The sequence below is a fragment of the Hypanus sabinus genome, chromosome 3 (genome assembly GCF_030144855.1).
Source record: "Hypanus sabinus isolate sHypSab1 chromosome 3, sHypSab1.hap1, whole genome shotgun sequence".
NCBI lineage: Eukaryota > Metazoa > Chordata > Chondrichthyes > Myliobatiformes > Dasyatidae > Hypanus > Hypanus sabinus.
This window is the reverse complement of record NC_082708.1, coordinates 161,309,583-161,331,366: the sequence shown is the minus strand read 5'-3', so window position 1 is coordinate 161,331,366 and position 21,784 is coordinate 161,309,583. Positions and strand designations below refer to the sequence as shown.

The 21,784-nt window shown below is 36.5% G+C and overlaps 1 protein-coding gene across 1 annotated transcript in view; it reads left to right on the top strand.

The window, feature by feature from the left end:
- The window catches only part of pkd2 (polycystic kidney disease 2), a 55,482-nt gene extending 36,102 nt beyond the window's left edge, over window positions 1-19,380 (top strand). Inside the window, exons 8-15 of the mRNA XM_059965508.1 lie at window positions 6,446-6,627; window positions 6,880-7,000; window positions 7,816-7,914; window positions 12,614-12,735; window positions 12,823-12,940; window positions 14,043-14,206; window positions 15,663-15,810; window positions 17,006-19,380. Coding sequence (XP_059821491.1) covers window positions 6,446-6,627; window positions 6,880-7,000; window positions 7,816-7,914; window positions 12,614-12,735; window positions 12,823-12,940; window positions 14,043-14,206; window positions 15,663-15,810; window positions 17,006-17,233 — 1,182 coding nt within the window. The 3' untranslated portion in view covers window positions 17,234-19,380. The remainder of the gene's footprint in view (window positions 1-6,445; window positions 6,628-6,879; window positions 7,001-7,815; window positions 7,915-12,613; window positions 12,736-12,822; window positions 12,941-14,042; window positions 14,207-15,662; window positions 15,811-17,005) is intronic.
- Window positions 19,381-21,784: the final 2,404 nt, after the last annotated feature.

Genomic DNA, 21,784 nt, shown 5'->3' with positions numbered 1-21,784 from the left:
GGTCATGTGTGTTCTGAAGCTTTTATATTTTCTGCCCAATGGAAGGAGGAAGAAAAGTGAATGATCGGGTTGGAAGGGGTCCTTGATTATACTGGCTGCTTTCCTGAGGCAGTGAGAAGTATAGACTGATTCAATGGAGGGGATGCTGATTTGTGGGATGGGCTGGGCTGTGTACAAACATCTTCAGTTTGAGGTCTTGGGCAGAGCAATTACCATATGTTAGCACAGCAGTTAACACGACACTATTACAGCTTGGGACATTGGAGTTTGAACTTCAATTCTGGTGTTGTCTGTAAGGAGTTTGTACATTCTTCCTGTGATCTTATGGTGCTCCAGTTTCATTTTTAGAATCTTTTTATTGGTACATAATCTTCTACAGCTATAAAATGATACAAAACTTCAACAAATTAATATATATACAATTAATAAAGCTGAAGAAAAAAATGAAAAAAACAATTTATATGTAAGGAAAAGAAGGAAGAAAAAGAACCACATCTAACTAAGGAAAAAAAAAGTACAAAAAAAGTGTGGGGGGGGGAACCCCATTAGGAATCAACTTCTGGAGCAATACGTCTTATCATTTTTTATATATGTATGTGTGTGGGTGTGTATATATACATATATATATATAAATATATATGTTATATATATATATATAACATATTTATATAGAATAAGATTGGAAGGAAATCATATAAAATAATTCAAATTAAATGATAATATTTGGCAAAAGAGCCCCATCTTCTCTCAAAATCGAATCGGGGATCAAACGTTCTACTTCTAATTTTTTTCCAGACTGAGACATAACATTACTTGAGAAAACCATTCAATTAATGTGGGGACAGAGGTATCTTTCCATTTTAATAAATTAGCCCTTCTTGCCAATAATGTAACAAATGCAATTACATGTTGATCTGAAGATGAAATACCCTGAATATGATGTGGAACTATTCCAAATAGAACAGTCAATCTGTTAGGTTATAAATTAATTTTCAGAGCTTTAGAAATTGTAGAAAATAAAGATTTCCAAAACAGTTTTAATAAAGAAAATGAGCAGAACATATGTGACAAAGTAGCTACTTCAGTTTTACACCTATCACAGTAGTTGCCTATACTTGGAAATATTTTAGATAGTCTTTCCTTTGTTAAATAATAACAATGAACAACTTTAAACTGAATTAAACCATGATTGGCACATATAGAAGAAGAATTTACGTTTTTCAAAACTCGCAATCAATCTTCATTAACAAAGGTCATATTAAGTTCTCTCTCCCAATCTTGTTTAATCTTTAGTGAGAGGTTCTCTTTTTGTAACAAAAGTAAATTATAAATTCTGCTAATGGAACCTCTCACTAAAGGATTCAACTTCAAAATGGTATCCAACAAATTAGATTCTTGCAAATATGGAAACTTAGATAAATATTGTTGTAAAAAATGTCTAACCTGAAGATATTGCAGAAAATGTGTATGAGCGAGAGAATATTTGTTAATTAACTCTTCAAAAGTCATCAATCGACCATCACAAAATAAATCTGTAAAAGAACGGATCCCTTTATTTCTCCATAGGAGAAAAATGGGGTCAGTTATTGAAGGTTTAAATAAAAAGTTTCGATATAAAAAACTAGACAACTTAAGTTGTTTAAAATTTTAAAAATTGCGGAACTGAAACCAAATCCATAAGGACTGATTAATAACAGGGTAAAGATTTAAATTTGGAATTTTAGAGAGTTGTAAAGATAATGGAGCTCCTAATATCGAAGTTAAATGAAATTGTTTAACAGCTTTTAATTCCAAATCAACCTAGTGGTTTTTGGCTCTTGTTGAGCCAATATAGCCAAAAACATAATTGTCTGATATTAACAGTCCAATAATACAGTCTTAAATTAGGAAGTGCAAGTCTACCATCTTTTTTAGATTTTTGTAAATGATACTTATTAATTCTTGGTCTTTTATTGTTCCAAATAAAGGAAGAAATGAGAGAGTCAGTCTGATCAAAAACATTTTTAGTTAAAAAGTTGGGTATATTTTGGAAAATATATAAAAATCTAGATAAAATCATAATTTTCACAGTATGGATACAACCTATTAAAGAGAGTGTAAGTGGATTCCATCTAGAATATAGTTGTTTCATGGAGTCCATTAAAGGAACTATATTAGCTTTATAAAGATCTTTATTTTTTAGGAATTATAATACCTAAATATTTAAAAGTATTAACAATTCTAAAAGGAATATCATTATATATAAAAACAGGAGCATTTAATGGGAACAATTCACTTTTATTCAAGTTAAGTTTATGTCCTGAAAATTTACCAAAACCTTTTAGTGTTTCCAAAAGATTAGGAATTGATTCTTCAGGATTCAAAATAAAAACCAAAAGATCATCTACATAAAGAGAAATCTTAATGTATGGTTCCATTCATAGAGATACCATGAATATTTTTATCTTCATGTAATGTTATTGTCAAAGGCTCCAATACAAGATTAAGTAATAAAGGGCTTAATGGACATCCCTGTCTAGTACCACGAGGAAGTGGGAAAAAAAAGAGGACCTGAAGTTAGTAGTAATAACCGTGGCAATAGGATTCTTATAAATCATTTAAATGCACCTATTAAAATTATTAACAAAACCAAATGTTTCTAATACTTTAAACAAATATAGCCACTCAACTCTATCAAATGCCTTTTCTGTATCGAGGGAGATAACACATTGAGGTTGCTTAGATATTGGTGAATATATAATGTTCAACAATCTACAAACATTAGAGAAAGAGCAATGGCCTTTAATAAAGCCTGTTTGATCCATAGAGATGATTTTAGTTAAAATATTTTCCAAGCAGTTAGCCATTATCTTAGAGAGAATTTTTGCATCCACATTTAATAGTGAACTAGGACTATATGATGAACATTCAGTAGGCTCTTTATCTTTCTTAATGATTAAGGAAATAAATGCTTCATAAAAGGAAGAAAGTAAACTACTTTTCTCAAAGGATTCATGAAATATTTCCAAAAGATACCGAGGAAGTAATCTTTCAATTTTTTTGTAAAATCCTACTGAATAACCATTAAGTCCAGAAGCTTTACCTGATTGCATTAATGAAATAGCTCTCCGAATTTCATGCTCAGTAATTGGAGCATCAAGCGTCTGTTGATCTTCAGCAGAAATTTGAGGAAATTTAATCTTATGTTAAAAAAGCCTTCATTTTGGAGGAATCTGCAGGAAATTGAGATCTATAAAGATCAGAATAAAAATCTTGAAAAATATTATTAATGTCTTCATGGTTACTTGCTATGTCTCCATTATTTTTACGAACCTTTAAAATTTGTCTTTTAGCTCTAGCTGCTCTTAATTGGGAAGCTAAGAGATTATTTTTACCCCAAAAATATAAAATTGACTTTTCAATTTAAGCAAATATCCTTCAATAGGATATGTTAATAATAAATTATATTGTGATTGTAATTCTACTCTTCTTTTAAATGAAACAACATTTGGAGAGATTGCATTGATGTTATCTAATTCTTTAATTTGTTTAGAGATTTTATCTAATTCTATTCTTGTTTGTTTCTTCAGTTTAGCTATATACGAAATAATCTGACCACGTAAATAGGCTTTTAATGTATCCCAAATTACTAATTTTGAGACGTTTCCTGTATTATTAAAGAGAAAAAACTCTTATCTGAGATTCAATAAACTCAACAAATTCTGAACTTTGTAACAAGTGTTCTGGTAAATGCTAAAATGGACTAGTAGAAGCAACATCTTTCAGTTCAAATATTTGGTTTAAAGGAGCATGATCAGAGATAACAATTGTATCATACATTTCTGAACATTAGAAGTCAAGGGTCAACTATAAAATAGTCAATTCTCGAATATATATTATGAACATGTGAGAAAAAAGAGTATTCTCTATCACTAGGATGCATATGCCTCCATCCTTCAATTAGACCATAATCAATTAAAAAGGAATTAATAAGTGATGCAGAACGATTAGGGAGTTAATGTTTGGGTGATGACTTATCCATTAAAGGATTTAAACATGTATTAAAATCACCAGCCATTAATAGCATATATTCATTTAAATCAGGTAATAGAGCAAAGACAGCTGTAAAAAGACATTTGGTCCATAAATATTAACCAAAATTGTTTTCCTATTATAAATTAATCCTTTAACAATCAAAAACCTACCATTAAAATCGGCTATAATATCCTCCTGATTAAAAGAGATATTGGAATCAATAAAAATAGAAATACCTCTAATTTTACTCTGAGAGTTTGCATGAAACTGAGGACCTTTCCAAGATTAAAAAAATTCGATTTTTTATCACATAACCTGATATGCGTCTCTTGGGCAAAGATTATATCAGGTTGGAATCAGTTAATAATTTTAAATGTTTTCTTATGCTTAATAGGATGATTCCAATCACGGACATTCCAACTTAAAACATTTAACTGTTTAGATATCATCATGAGACTTTGTATCTAAAAAGAGTAGTTAGACGCATGTCAGGATAAGATAGTTGAAAATGGCGGAGATGAACAACAATAATAATTATTTACGTATGCTCCGGGATTCCATAATGGGGATATTAAAAAAAAGGAAAAAACCCCACCCAAACTACAAAGCCCAGAAATAAGTCGATATCAATTGACACAAGCTCCAAGAAAAGCATAGAAGCAATTATAAACTCCACCTACCTAAATAAAAAAAAATGAAAAAAGTAATCTCTGTCTCCCTCTACCGAACATAAAACTCATTACAGTTGACATGTAGCTTTTTGTAAAACAAAATGACCTTCAATTTTGAAAGTAACCTTCATAATATTAGATACGGGAAGAAAAACACATCCAAAACAATTCTTGAAATATTTGCACAAAAGAAAAACAATCACCATCTTTAAATTATCCAATCTATCTTTACAATGTAAAGAAATCCAAATAATTACTTAAAAGATATTTACAAAAGCATACAGAACAAAAAAAAACAGTTCATTTAAATGCTGCAGAGAAAAAATTCTAGATGGTTCAGAATTATCTACAGTCTTTCAACAGTTCTCCCGCTATGTCTTCTGAGGTTAAAACCATCCAAACCAGTCTTTTTCAGAGATAAAAATACATTTTAAGGTAAAGACTTTCTATAACCATCAAATCTTCCAATTTCATCACAATTTACGCCACGAGACAATCAAACCGTTATAAATCATTCAAACTTCAGGCTTCAGACTCATCATCAGACTTGTTAGGCAAAGAGTTAATAAAATGCAATGCTTTGGCTTGGGTCATCAAAAATATGAGCCCCAGAATTTTTGACAAAAAGCTGGGTATTGTAACGATGGAAAGAGCTTTTTTTGATATACTGATCTCATAGCCGAAGCAAATCCAGTTTGCTTCTTAACAATTTCGCGTGGGAAAAAAACGAATCTCTGAACCTTGAAATTGAAACAACCTTGTTTACTTGCAAGCTTAATAATGCGGTCTTTGTCTCTAAAACAGAGAAAACGCATAACAATATGCCTGTTCTTACCTTGATCCAAAAGTTTTAAAGCACCGGTTCTGTGAGCCATTTCAATAATCAGAGGTAGTGAATAAACCTCTGGAAGTAAAGACTGAAACATTTTAGCAAAATAATACAGTGTGTCGGCAGATTCTGATTTCTCTTTTTATCCAACAATTTGAATATTATTCTGACGCGACTGAGCTTCCAGATCCACAATTCATTGTTGGAGCCTTTTCCAAACGAGAAGAAAGGTCAGCTGCATTTTGACTAACTTCTTTAAGATCGAGGCTCAGAGAGTCAATTTTTTCTTCAAACTTCTCTTTTAGTCAAGTTATTTCAGTGCTGATACTGCTGATTTGAGTCTCTAATCTCTTCACCCAAGGGGGTTCCTCCGAGAACTCGTCAGCTTTTTTAGACTTTCCGTTGCCTGGGTCCAGGTTCCTTTTGGTGCTTCTTAAAGTAGCCATAATTATAACTTGCTCTACAGATCTGACTGAATAAAGTTGAAATTTCAAAGTTTAAGTCGGAAAAGGGTGAGATTAAAGGTGGACAGAAAGAAACTGTGTCTTACATGTGCGTGAGTGGAGTGCGTCAGTTGCAACCACATTCCAAAGATGTATTGGTTAGTAGGTTAATTAGTCATTGTAAATTGTCCTGTGATTAGTCCAGTGTTAAATAGGTGGGTTGCTGGGTGGTGCCAGAAGGGCCTGTTCTGTGCTGGATCTCTAAATTTTTTAAATTTATATATACATATAAATCTAGCTGCAGATCAGACATAATTTAATGAAAGAGTAAAACAAGTTCTGTTTGATTGCCTCCATTTCTTGTCAGATGCCCTGTTAGTACTGTGAGATAACAAAGATCAATGGCATTTAGGGATTTAAATACCCTATATAGTAGTTAAATTGAAAAATGAAGTAGCTTTATTACATTGAAGCTTTTGTTTCCACAGATCTTCAAATTTATTAGCTTCAATAAAACCATGATCCAGTTGTCTTCTACCATGTCTCGGTGTGCCAAAGATATTATGGGTTTTGCCATCATGTTTTTTATTGTTTTCTTGGCTTATGCTCAGCTGGCATACCTTGTCTTTGGTACACAGGTTGATGACTTCAGCACCTTCCACGCTTGCATGTGAGTTCCACTGGGTCCTTGGAGACCTCTTGTTTTCCTTCATTCTCTGCTCGACCTGTTTATATGCATCTGCTTATTAGCATATGATAGGGAGGAGTGGGTCTAATTTTCCAGAACTACTAGATGGAGACAATGTTGCTTAGGTTAGAGTGGTATTCTGGAGATCACAAATATCAGTATAGGGGGCAGAACTCTTGTTGGGAAATTGACAAGGTGTTTCGTATTAACACATTCCTTGTTTCTTTCTTATAGCTTTACTCAATTTCGCATCATTTTGGGAGATTTCGATTTTGCCAAACTTGAGGAGGCAGACAGGATTCTGGGACCAATTTATTTTGCCACTTTTGTCTTCTTTATTTTCTTTATTCTCTTGGTGAGTTGTCAAACCTTGCTATATTAAAAATGCAAAATGAAGACATGGTGTGTGAAAATGAAAAGGACAGTTTCTTTTTTTTTTGTTACATGCATTACCATTTCAGTATTTCTGCATGGTTATTCTTCACTGATGGAAGAGTGCCAGTGTGGCTGCTGATGAGTTCAGAAAATTCAATGTGAATCTATTTTATAGTACATTGATCCATCCAGATGTTACTTGGGCTGCACTCTTATGACTTTGTCTGGAATGTGTTTAGTACTATTGGAAGTTGATTCATACATGATTTCAAGCCTGAAGCTTCAGAACAGTTAAGATTAATCCACACAGTGTAGAAACACTGAGTTTGCACCAACTGTTAAACTATCTATTTTATCACCACATTCCCATCAATTCTCCCCAGATTCTACGAGTCACCTGCATAATTATGGCAATTTATAGATGCCGATCATCTTACCAACTCTTACCTGCTCTTGGGTACTCAGATTTCAAATTTTGAAATAGTGATGAGGCAGTACATTTCCCAGTAAGCCTAGTGGGCTTTAGAAAAAGGCCATATGTGGTGAAATTCCAGGTACTAGCCATCCTTGCTATATTAGATAGATGCCATGGGTTAGAGGAGTCTTTTTCTGAGAATGCATCATGTATGTAGTGTGTATTGCTAAGTAATACTGGTGAAAAAGAATGGGTAGTAGTTATAACATCACTAATGTGGTGAAGATATCATCAAGCATATTATGTAAGGCATCCGCTAGCATTTTGTAAAATGTTTTTCCTGAGATTGTTTTTCACTTGAGTTCTGCTTGCCCAAACAGAACATGTTTTTGGCCATCATTAATGACACCTACTCTGAAGTGAAAGCTGACATGGCCCAGCAGAGGAATGAGATGGAACTTACTGACCTTATTAAGAAGGTATTTAATTTTGCATCATTCCAACCTTGATGTGTTGTTCAAAATTTGCTTAAGCTGCAGGTTCTGTATAGCATATTTTGGCTGAGAGTTGTTGTAATTTAGTTTGAGGTTTGCTGTTAAGAATATCATTTAACCTGAGGTTGCTTAGATTTACAATCCAACCCATGATTTATGGAATCCTTTCACAACAGTGATCCTTTGCAGTTTTAAATATTTGCTGTGGTCCATTTTGGTGCCGAAGACTTTAGGCAGAAGATGTAATTGAATTGCCAATGGGTGTTCCATATGGTAGGCAACAGGCATTCTGCTGGAGGAATCCAGCATTACAGATTCCAGCATCTCTTATGAATCTGTTTCATATGGAAGGGTTTTGGTCAGTGTCAGTAAGAGCACCTCCTAGACCAGGGGTCGACAACCCGCGGCTCTTTCATCTCTGTGCTGCGGCTCCCTGTGGCTTTGGAAAATAAATGATGAGTAATTAAAATGTATTTTATGTTAGTTTGTTAGTTTTTGAAATGTAATTCTAAATTTGAAGGTTATGGTGATCTTGTACAATCTAAATAAAACGTGTTTTTTGTCGCTATTAATATACGTCACCACTGCCAATGCCTGACACCCGCCAGTGCGCGATTTCTTTAATTTTTCAATCCAAGGTCGGCTAAATATGGAGAATTCTAAAAAAAGAAAAGTGACTGAAGAAAACAGAACGTTTAATGATACATGGGCAGATTCATTTGCTTTCACTGCTGATGAGACTGGTTTACCGGTATGCTTAATATGCAATGAGAAACTAGCAAACAACAAAAAGTCAAAAGTCGCAAGACATTTCCAGAATAAGCACGCAGCCTTTGCTCAAAAATATCCGGATGGAGAGGAAAAAAGCCGTTTCAGAACTGATGCGGAAGGTTGATCTGAGCAAAAATCATTTCAAGAAGTGGATGAAGTCTGGAAAATCAACTACGTATGCTAGTTTTGTTGCCGCTCAGGAAATAGTCAGGCACGGGAAGCAGTTTACAGATGGTGAATATATAAAAGAATCTTTCATTAAGATTTCAGAACATCTATTTACGGACTTTAAAAACAAGAGTGAAATTGTGCAGAAAATCAGGGATATGCCCCTCTCTGCAAAGACTGTCAAAGACAGAACCATAAAAATGGCAGAAGACATCACAAGACAGTAAATTAAAGACATCAATTAAGCTGTGGCCTACTCGATTGCCTGTGACGATTCTAAAGACAAAGGTGATATTGAACAAATAGCGCTGTTCTGCCAGTATGTAAACTCTGCCGGGCCACAGGAAGAAATGATTGAGTTGATACCTCTAAAAGGCCAAACACAGGGGGAGGACATCTGTGAGGCTGTCTTGAATTATTTAAGAGCCAAAGTAATAAAGACCACCCACCTGGTGTCAGTAGCTACTGATGGGGCACCAAGTATGACAGGAGTGCACAAGGGATTTGTGGCTTTACTGCGGAAGTCGCTGGACAGAAAGCTGCTGACTTTTCACTGCATCTTGCACCAAGAGGCACTGTGTGCTCAAACATTTCCTCCGGAATGCACAGAAGTAATGGATGTTGTCATTCAGATTGTCAATAAAATAATGGCAAAAAGTTTAAATCACCGTCAATTCCGTTTGTTACTGGACGAGCTGGAAAGCGCATATTCTGATCTCCTGCTGCACAACAAAGTCTGGTGGCTGTTGTTACGTATTCAGGCAACAATAAATATATGAGTTCGGCAAGGGTTTCTTATAACAAACAACACGTTTATTAAACACAGAAAACAAACCCCCCAAAAGTAAACAAACACTACCGTAACCGGAAACAGCTGCTGAGCGGCAGCCCAAACAGTTCGTAAAGTGATATTCCAAAAACAGTTCTTTAAAGTGGTATTGCCAAAAGTTCGATATGCTCACAGTCCATTTAAAAGGAGAGACTTTATAAGACGATTTAGGTTCTCTTTCACGTCGCTTGCTTCGATCCCCGAAGTCGAACTTCCCACGAAGAATTCACAAAACAGAACGGCTTAAAGGCACTGACCTTTCCTTCTCCACTACCTTCAATCCTTTCTAGTTAAACCTAGGGATTAACATGAAGATAGTCAATGAAATCCTTCCAAATAAGGATCAAACAAAGGTCGCCCCCGTTTCACCGTAGAAAGCGATTCTCCTCGATCTTTAACTTCCAACTTCGAATCTTCACTCTCCACTAATTTCGAACTAACAGAATCATAAAGAACCTGCTGGCAATGACCTCTTAAACTTTAGGCATTAAATAAAAACTTCATCCTTCAGCTAAACTGCGTCATCACTTCAAACACGCAGTGGCATGAAGTCAACCTGGCAAATCCAGCCACGAACTGCCCCTCCTCACAGGGTGGGGTCTACCTTTTATAACCTGTAAAAAAAAAAAAACCCGTCACATTATCTCTACTGGCGGGAAAATGACGTCATTCCACCATCACAAGACCATCACCTCAAGACCAGTACAGCTTCAACCCCAGTCACATGACAAGGGCTCCACTGTCATGTGTCACGAGTACGTAACACTGTCAAGAGGGGAGGTGCTGAAATGCTTTGTCGCGTGTCTGGAAGAAGTGAAAACTTTCCTGGGCAGCAAAGGTCTCACATTTCCTGAGCTGGAACAGCCAGAGTGCCTGTAAAAGCTACACTTCATGGTAGACATGACAGCGCACCTGAACACGCTGAACACAGCTCTTCAGGGGAAAGGATGCACAACCCTGCACATGGTGGAGGATGTTTTGGCATTCGAGCACAAGTTGACAGTGCTTGCCAGAGATTTACAGAAAGGCACATTGTCTCACTTCCCCAATTTGAGAGAGTTCAAACAAGCTCACGACATGATAAATTCGGAATATTTACATTCTGCAATCATCGCAATGCAAACATCGTTTGGGAAACGCTTCTGTGAGTTCAGAGAGGTAAAAAACACATTATCCTTCCCGGTCACTCCCCTAAACATCGATCCATCCCTACTGAATACAACTGCATTGGCAGGTGTGAGTCAACCTGATCTTGAGATGGAACTGGCCGACATAGCCGACAAAGACATATGGGTGTCCAAGTTTAGATGCTTGACAGCAGACCTTGAAGATGTTGCCCGTCAGAAGGCTGTTCTTGCTCAGAATCACAAATGGAGTGATATTGAAAACCTCTGCAAACCGGACAAACTTGTGTTCGAAACATGGAATGCTATCCCCGACATTTATGTAAACATTAAAAAGTATGCGCTTGGAGTCCTGTCGATCTTTGGATCCACATATGTATGTGAGCAGGTGTTCTCCAACATGAACTTTATTAAAAACAAACATCGCGCACACCTCACAGATGACAGCTTGCGATCCTGTGTAAAGATGAAGGTGACGTCATACAGCCCTGATGTGCAGACGCTGAGTGCTGAGGTCCAGGAGCAGAAATCCCATTAACCAAGTATGATAAATATTTTAATTGCCTATTATTTTACGTATATTCATATTTTTTCATTGTTCAGTGAAATAGTCCTTTTATTTTTCAGGTTGACAGCTGGCTGACATTATTTTTGGTTTGCTGCTGGCGGACAATTTAAGTTCAGCGTTTTTCATAAATACAAGAAGGACTCAAATAGACGTTGAGTATTTTACTTAAAAGTAACCTTCAACCCAACGTCTTATTTTCGGAGTTCAAAATGTTTTTGTTGCATGCGGAAATGTAATTTCGTTTTCTCTGCAGGAGTTCATTGATTTCATAAATGCAACACGTTATAGTTTGTTTATACATAGCATAAAGGCAAAAAAAAACGTTGTATGCAGTGTTATTTCATTTTAAATGTCAAACGGGTTTTGTGGCTCCCAGTGTTTTCTTTTTCTGTGGGAAACGGGTCCAAATGGCTCTTTCAGTGGTAAAGGTTGCCGACCCCTGTCCTAGACAGTGTCATTGAGGTAGACTGCTGAAAACACCACTCTATTCCATTCCTTATTGCTGATCTTCAGCCTTGCAATTTACTTTGGTCCAATTTCATCCCAGGTGGTGGTAAAGATTCCCAGATTAAAGGTTATTTTCATTTAATTTTTCCAAAGAATTCTGTTTTATTATTTGTGTTCATTATTTCTATTTCATGTTTATTCAGATTTTTGGTGTCTTGTTGATGCTTTCAGCAACTTAAGATATCAAAAATAAGTGTTTTATGTTTACCCAATCATTGTTTGTAGTATTGTGCAGACAAGTGCAGATGTATTGTTGTTGATTGTTTCCTCCTGAAAATCTAATCTGAAATCAGAGGTTGCCTCATTCTTATTGTTACATTCAGCTTGTATCATCTGTGGCATCTTTACTCCAGGATAGCCCAAGCCTGTACTTGTATCTCTCTGGTCATGAATGTGATATCTTTCTTCATTCAGTCACGCTTATTTTATCTTGGTATTCAGATTTTCTTTACTGAAAAGGGGCAATTAATTTATAAACCATCTCCTCAAAATTAGTAGAATTATTTGCAAAGTATTTCACGAAAAGCCAATAAAGTATAACCTGAAACAGGTAAGAGATTTTAAATTGAATGTCGGTAACTGTTCTGAAATCCAAAGGCCTAACTGGCATATATGAGAGTCAAAGCTTCACATATGAGTGTTCAATCTGAAGTTCTTGATGAGTAACCTGCTCTGGTTAGTGAGAGCTCACCAGCTGCAAACTTTCCCTTTAACTAGGGTTATAGCAAGGCCATGCTGAAACTCCGACTACGGAAGACAACTGTCAATGACATCACGGAGACTCTACGACAAGCTGGAGGAAAACTAAATTTTGATGAATTACGACAAGATTTGAAAGGGTCAGTAAAGCTTTTCCAGATGTTGCAGAATGTTCTTTAATTGATATATATGGATTTCAATCGTTTGATTTTGTCCTTTTTTTTTAGGAGGGGTCACACAGATGCTGAGATAGAAGCAATCTTTGCCAAATACGATCAGGATGGGGATCAGGAGCTGACAGAACATGAACATCAACAAATGAGGGACGACTTGGAGAAGGAGAGAGTGAGTTAGCCATATGATTGGGTTCATTTATATTGGTTCAAGTGTACTTCAAGTCTATTTGATTCATAAAGTATAATTCAGTGAACTCTTACGTTAGATGATGGATTACATATTACTTGTTTTCAAAAGAGTCTCTAGACTAATTTGAAATGAAATATTAACCAATGTCAAGGAAGAAAAATCCAGTAGAAGTTTGCTTGAGTTGAGCAGGTGTAAGCTTGCAATCAGTTAACCAACCATGCTTAAAGTGTCACAGAATGTTACTACTGAATGAGAAATAATATTACAAATAGATTTTTAGTTTATATTTAAGTATCTAAAACATTTGTGTTACCAAAGTGGATACTTGAACTTGAATATTTAATGAAATGACACTTAATACAAGGTCACATAAAGTATCATTCAAAAGAATAGATGATTTGGCTGTGAATTGACTTGGTAAGCTGTGATTTTGTCTTTGATCTCATCAGTGTTATTGGGTTAATGGACCCATGAGTTGTTTTGTCATAAGTACATTCAAAGATTTCCCACATTAAGTCTCTGAGATGAGAAAAGCTATTTTGGGTATTGACCTATTCATTTTACCTTTCTGTTCAGCCAAGTAGCATGATTCTGCGGTCTGGCAACTTTGTTGTTCTGCACAGTTTTTGAATAGAGAGCAGGCTCTTAATTCTGTGAAGTTGGTACTTGATGGGTAGGTCTCACTAACGGATGCTATAATAATAGTTGGAGGCTGTGGGCCTGCTCTGGCTGTTTCAGGCTTTGTGCCTATGGACTCGCTTTCTTTCTGAATACTGTTGATTGTTTTTATTGTTTGCCCAGTTTGTGTTTTTTTTTTCCTCTCTGCGCATTGGGTGTTTGTTGGTCTTTTTTTAGTGGATTCATTTGGATTTCTTGTTTTATGGCCGTCTGTAAGGAGATGAATCTCAAGGTTGTATAATATATACATACTTTGATAATAAATGTACTTTGAACTTTGAAGCATCTGTGCTACTTTTATGTTTTATGTGGGGAAAGAGGAGTATGTGCAGGTTGAGTTCTGTCTGTGATGGAAAATATACATAACTGAAAAGTTCATATTTTAAATCCTGTGGTTTTAAAGGATGATTTGGACCTGGACAGGAGCTCACTGCCTCGCTCAACCAGTGGCCGAAGCTTCCCGCGGAGCATGGATGATTCCGAGGAAGAGGATGATGAAGACAGTGGTCATAGTTCGAGAAGACGAGGGAGCAGTTCCACAGGGGTGTCCTATGAAGAGTTTCAAGTGTAAGAATTCAGATTGGAGGACCATTACATCCTTTACTCCAGAAGGTCACACATGATAGATGTAATTCAATGCAGATGATAGAGATCTGATTCTTTTTGGTAGGAAGAATGAGTAGAGATAATATTGGCTAAAGATTGCAATTTATAGTGCAGAATTACAAACCCAATGATCCAAGAAAAGTTCTCTTTGAGGAAATGCTGCTATTGGTTTAATTATTTAAAAACAATTTAACCTTGGATTAAGTAATAGAGACATGGGAGAACAAAATCAGGGAGATTTTTGCTCATAAAATTAGAAAATGCAGGGAAAAAAAGAGTCATAAGTTATGCTAAATCTAAACTGCAGATTTGGCCTCTTCCTATGTCTTGATGAAGGGCTTGGCTCAAAACGATGGTCATTTATTCCGCTCCATAGATGCTGCCTTACTTACTGAGTTCCTCCAGCATTTTGTGTGTGTGTGTGTGTTGTTTAAGATTAGGCCTCTTTTAGTGTATTGTATCCACTCTTGGTCATCCCACTTGTAGTGGGAATGAAAGGGCCTTGACAAGGAAGCAAAGGAATATGATAGAATGGTAACAGAGGGATCTTCAGGAATGCTGAGAGACTGGAGATTTGAGATTATTTTTCTTAAACCAGCAGTGGTTAACAGGAGATTTAATGGAAGTAGTCATACTTCCTACTTGAAATGGTTAAGGAGAAACTATTTCATGGACAAAGTGGTTAGTAACTGTAGAGGATAGATTGAAGGTAAACAGCAAAGGAATCAGAAGTGGAAGGAGATTTTTTTTCAGTGATAATTGCATTTTCAAATATTCTGAATGGTTGGTGTAAGCAGACACTGTAATTTTAAAACAGTAACTGAATGCTTGAACAGCAAAGTGGTTGTGTCCTTAACGCTCTGATTCGCAATAAAGTCATTTCCACTTGCCCCATTACTTGGCTTGCAAATTACAAACTCGTGCTCTGTGAGGGTCTCTTGATAGCCCAGCACTATAATTTTCTTACCCATTGCCAAACTCATCGATTAACTCCCAGTGTTAACAATGATTTAAGCAGAGGTGGGCAACATCATTCTTCGCCTTGTTTGAAGAGCAAGACTTTGGTTATTTCAGCCTCTATAATGAGCCCTTATCAAAACAGATACACTCACCAGTGGGCAACTTAGTGCTAAAGAACTCTATCTCGTGGGAGAGCAGTCAGCTTCTGAGAATGCAGTTCCTTGTCTGAACCTGTGACATTTGTGTTTACCAAATACAACAAAAATATTCTTGGAATTCAAAATCTCTGCCAGAAATATTTGACCAAGTAGTTTAATAAATTAGTATATTGTAAATAGTTCATAGCTGTTCAATAGAGGCTATGTAAATCTATAAACAGTAACTGTATAATTAAACATGTATAGTTAATTTTAAAGCTATATTTCTAATTGTGGTGTCTTGTTTGTTTGATGCTTAGCCTTGTGAGGCGTGTGGATCGAATGGAGCATTCCATTGGGAGCATCGTGTCAAAAATTGATGCGGTGATTGTGAAGTTGGAAGCCATGGAGAGAGCCAAGCTGAAAAGGAGGGACGTACTGGGCAGGTTGCTGGATGGTGTTACAGAGGTGAGTCTACCTGAATTATTGCAGGTCAGGCAGCATCTATAGGGAGAAGCGCTGTTGACGTTTCGGGCCGAGACCCTTCGTCAGGTCTCAGCCCAAAAAGTCGACAGCGCTTCTCCCTATAGATGCTGCCTGACCTGCTGCGTTACACCAACATTTTGTGTGTGTTGCTTGAATTTCCAGCATCTGCAGATTTCTTCATGTTTGCCATCTGAATTATTGATGGATTTTATCAACATTAACAGAACTCTTGATCATGTTTTTAAAAAAAAAATGGTTCTTTGTTTTCATCCCTGCTCCCAGTCCTAAATCCTTAAAGAAAAATAAAGATTTTCAATTTGAACTACGTCAGCTGTACTGGTTTTTTTCAGTAAGTCAGTTGATGTCTGTAAAGGCAAATAAGTTGTTGTTAAATGTAATTTGGCATTTTATTTTGGTGTTTCTACAAATGATCACTTTGCACTATGGGCAGCAAGAAGCTATTTAATCTGGCGAAGATCAGGAATAAGGAGAGAATGAAGTGAGAGGCTGTTTAGAGGTGATGTTTGGAAGTGAATGTACAAACAGAAAAAAAATTTACCCCTGCCCTCACTCCACCAAGAAAATCTTGAATCTGCCAGAACTAGGATTGTTAGATAACTTGCCAAACGAAGGAAAGCGGATAGCACAAGAATTACAGGTAAGGCAGTGTCTAAGTGGACAAGGTTAGAGTATGTTCTCAGAGTTGTTTATTATTTGTTTTTATTTGCACAGATTGTTTTCTTTTGCACATTGGTTGTTTGTCAGTCTTTGCGTGTAGTTTTTCATTGATTCTATAGTATTTCTTCTACTGTGTATTTCTGCAAAACAAATCTGTTTAGTATCAGTCAAGCATCTGCAGCGTTTCTCTTGTTTGTACATTTCATTATATGTTTAGTATAAATTTGCTTTGAACATTGAGGGTGCTTCAGGGTTGAATGACAATTTCCTGCTACCTGTTCTTTGTATGTTTAATTTTTTTTAATCAATGCATGTCTGCCTCCACCCCTAGCCCTTAGCTGACAGCTATAAACTGTCAGAATCTGATATCTTAGACCCGCATCAACTCCAGATTTTCAGCCTGATCCCAGAAGATGAATCACAAAGAGCAATTACTGTTTATTAACTTTAAATGAAGCTTCCAATATTTGATGTGAGTAAATGATCCTTTGTCCCACAGGACGAGCGCCTGGGTCGGGACAATGACATTCACAGAGAGCAGATGGAGCGCTTGGTACGAGAGGAGCTGGAACGCTGGGAATCTGATGAAACGGTGTCACAGCTGAGTCATCACCTTGGGACGCCGCTGGCAATTAATGGACGTTCTCGGTCCCGCAGTTCTCGCCCATCTTCGTCTCAGTCCACCGATGGTTTGGATGCTGGGGGCCTTGGAGGCAGCCACGTTTAGCCTATGTATCCTGGAAATGAAGATGACCATATCCGTGGATATACATAGTCATGTTAGTTTGACATTGCATCAGTATTTTCATGTCTGGATCAGTTAAGTTGATTGATCACACACAACACTTTGGGATGGATTGTATAGCCATGAAATCGTGAATTTTTATGAACTATCTATAGTATGCATTTCATCAAGAAATTTAGAGAAAGTTGAACACCATTGTTTTAATGCGCCCCACCCTTGGTTGGTGAAACTCCCAATAAATTGGAGAAGAGCCTGGTCTTGGGCTTAATTGGAGATTGCAATTAGGTAATGAGATACAGTGAATAAGAACTCTAGACAGTTTACCTTGACGTTTTTCACAGTGTGAAGTAAAATGGGGGAAAACAGATCACCCTATTTAATCCCTCTTAATTTGTATGGTCCTGGCTTAGATGTTTTCAATGAGTATTGGAGTTGGTATATAGGTCTGAACTGAGGTTCACTAAATGAACATCAACTTCCTTCCTGCCCAAGCTTGTGGCTAAAAGAAGCAAATACCTTTGTAAGTTCTATTAAAAAAAATGATCAGATCTTTATGATTTCTCTTAGCCCCCATCATTGAACTGTTTAAAATGGCAATATTTTGATTGTATCCATGGGTGGCCTCAACAAGTTCTTTTTTTTGATAAATACGTACAAACAAGCATGATGAACTCAGCAGGTCAGGCAGCAGCCGTTGAAAGGAGCAGTCAACGTCTCGGCCCGAAACATTGACTGCTCCTTTCAATGGATGCTGCCCGACCTGCTGAATTCATCCAGCTTGTTTGTACGTGTTTATTTGACCACAGCATCTGCAGTGTACTTTGTGTTTACTATTTTTCTGATAGGACTGTCAATAGTGACTGAATCTACTGATCTTTTAGCTAAGATTTTACTCAATATTCTCAATACTATTGGCTTCATGTTAATTGGCTGCTGCCTATCAATTGATTTTAATTTATTAATGTCATCAGAATTTGGAATGAACACCAGCCACCTGTTCTAATGAGGCAGTACCTATACATTTGGCCTATAGCTATGGCCCACAATATGTTAATTTTTGTTATTGCATTTTCTGGGGAAGGTGAGTGATAACCTGCTGGTGTGTTTTTTTTTCATTTCCGTGTACTCCACTATCCCCTTTAGGAGGATGTGGTGTTTTAGAACATCATGTTATGATTTTCAAAAAAGATTTTTTTTACTCACTTCTCTTCAAACCCCTTATAACTAATTGAATATGATGGATTGTGAATTTGGTATGGGGGAAAGGTCAGTTAGAGTCGTAGAAAAGTACAGCACAGAAACAGGCCCTTCAGCCCATCTAGTCCATGCTGAACCATTTAAATGGCCTGCACCAGGACCAGAGCCCTCAATATCCCTACGATCCATGTGCCTATGTTCCTCTCCAAACTTCGCTTAAACACTGAAACTAAGCTGGTGTGCACTACTTGTGCTGGCAGATCGTTTCACACTCCCACGACCCTCTGAGTGAAGAAGTTTCCCTTTGTGTTCCTTTAAACGTTTCACCTTTCATCCTTAACCCATGACCCCTGGTTGTAGCCCCACTCAACTGCAGTGGAAAAAGCCTGCTTTCACTTATTCTATCAATAACCCTCATAATTTTGTATACCTCTATCAAATCTCCCCTCAGACTTCTATGTTCTAAGGAATAAAATCCTAACCTGTTCAATCTTTCCTTATAACTCAGATCCTCTAAACCCGGCAAAATCCTTGTGAATTTTCTCTACCCTTTCAACCTGTAGAAAGGCAACCAAAACTGCACTCAATACGCCAAATTAGGCTTCACCAAAATCTTATACAACTTAAGCATAACACCCCATCTCCTGTATTCATTACTTTGATTTATGAAGACCAGTGTGCCAGACGCTTTCTTTATGACATGGAAGTGATGATATTGGGGATGATTCCAAACCGGAGTTTCCAGCCCCATCACCATGACTCCTAAAAGTGCCTCCAGTGGAATTTGTTAAACAAAGTTGATTTTTTTTTCCCAAAAGCTTTTTCATAATTTTCTTCATGAGTCAGCAATGAGAGAACAAATTATTATGTTATGTAATTCTCTATGTGAGAGCTGAGCATCCTGATAAATGGGATCGTTGCTAACAGTACTACATCTCTATCACATACCGTTCACTTCCAAATGAGGACTGCAAAACTGCCCACAGAACTAGAGTGTAATAATGTTTGGAAGGGGCAAGATTCTGTCTGCATCACAGACACTGACCACTTGGCCCATGTGGCCTGTATTGTTCCATATGAGTCTACTCCCAATTCCATTACTGCATTCTTCCTTGGAATCTATATAGGAGCGGTTAACTGGTTGTAGTTTTCAAGTCTTGGTTATCGGTTCACATGCTTGAATCAAAAAGATGTAGAAAACTATGATCTAATTTGGTAAAAATGATATAAGTAGGTAGATGCAGTGAGTGGCAAAGATGCAGTGGACTGAAGGACATGACTGTTTAATGAACAATAGGAATGTTTTGTAGTTTTGAGCTCCCATTTGTAAGAATAGAAAAGCAATGGGCAAAGGTACAGTTTAGGATGAGGTGACTATTACTCTCTTGGTTAACTGAGTTGACAGAATGACTCTATAAATGGTTAACACTGTTATATTTGATCCATGAGAAATCATTGCAAGGAATTAAGGTACATTATGGTTGAACCCTGGTATTTTCTACTCAAACTCATTGCTGAAACTCCCTAAAAAGGAATGGTTATGAAAAAAATTATTTTGCATGATATAGTTAGTAAGTGGGTATTTAGTACATTGGATACATTTGGGTATATTGTGTGGAGGAGCTGTGCTAAACAAAGACATGAAGGAGTTCAATGCCTTGTATCTATTCTTTATTGTCATAAACTATAATTGGAGAAAAACCTGGCCTTGCTGTGAGCAAAAAGTCCTGAATGCTTCCAGTGTTTTCTGTTTTTGTTGTGAATTTGCTCCTCAAACACAATAATGAGATCATGCCTGTGTTGAATGTAGGTTGTACACAATTACAGCCCAAGAACCTCTCGAAGTGACTTTCCATCAGAGCCTTAATCACATCCTAAAAACAAAATGAGGTGCTTGACACTCACAAGTCAGTAGCATGGTCAAGGTAACAATGGCAACGTATACTGTATTGTTATTCTGAAATTTTGGACTATGTTTGCACAATGAGAACATATAGTTTATCAAGTTTATCTAGAGCAACATGATTTTCAAATAACCTGTGCTGTTATTAACAATCTAGATCTTATTTTCAACATAAATGTTTTTTTGCACAGTTGCATTTCCAAATATTGAATGAAAGTGCCTTTGCCAAATAATGCAACAAATAGTTGTTTTTTACTTAATCATGTATATTTTCCTCATAGTTTAGATTTGACATTACTTGCATAATGTTGAATAAGAATTCACGTACCTATTAATGCATCACCATTTTATGAACCGAACAGATTTTATTAAAGTGATGTGTAGGAATTTTAACAAACTTCATTTTGAAGTGCATAATTTCATGGGGTATCCATGCTGTATCTTGACGCTGTGCGTGCCAATGCATAAAGTCTAGTTTGTAGAATTGATTTTATATTTTTTTCTTAATCTCAAGTGAACTATCTAGCTTTAATTACCGCTCTTGTTTAATGTAACCATGTACACTTTGTTTACAAATGTTACAGAATTTATGATAAATTTTGTCTTCCATTTTTTTTTGTAGATTGTAGCATGTTGTATTTGAGCACTTTAATAAACTACACCTTCTCTGCAGATTTACTCATCTTCCTGTAATTTTCATACTCCAGGAGGAAATAAAATGTCTTGGGATGTTAAACCCAGGGAGTTAATTCTCGGGGCCATTGTTGAGTTGCCCTATAAATGGGAATAGAGGTATTGAAAAATTTGAATAACAAGCACAAGGCTAGAAAGCTCCTCTTCCTCTGTAACAGAGGAAGAAGAGAGGTTATTAGGATGTAAGAAGATAGGAGTTAGACTGGCTCTATGTATTTTGTCATTTGAGGATGACTACTGATTGATCAGCTGTTATGTTACAATTTCAAAATTCTGAATAATGCCAATTTGAATTATTTGGGTGGCTCAATTCTGATGTTATTTGTAATGAGTTTTATACATTCGCCCTGTGACTGTGTGGGTTTCCTCCAGGTTCTTTGGTTTCCTCCCACATTTCAAAGTTGTATTGAGTTAGAGTTAGTTAGTTGTGGGCATGCTATTTTGCCGCTGGAAGCATGGAGACACTTGTAGGCTGTCCCCAGCACATCCTTAAACTAACACATTGTCACAAACAACACATTTCACTTTGTTTTGATGTACTGTACGTGTGACCAATAAAGTGAATATTTATTAATCTTCAATCTTTCCTGAAGTGCAGATTGCAATGTATGAAGATTTGGGTATTAATTTGATAGTGCTTTGTACAAAGTTGTCATGTTTAATCACCTGATATACTTTCTGTGCATACTGCTGGCTTGATTGGAATAAGGGCAACACGGTTAAGGGCAGAAGGGAAGCAC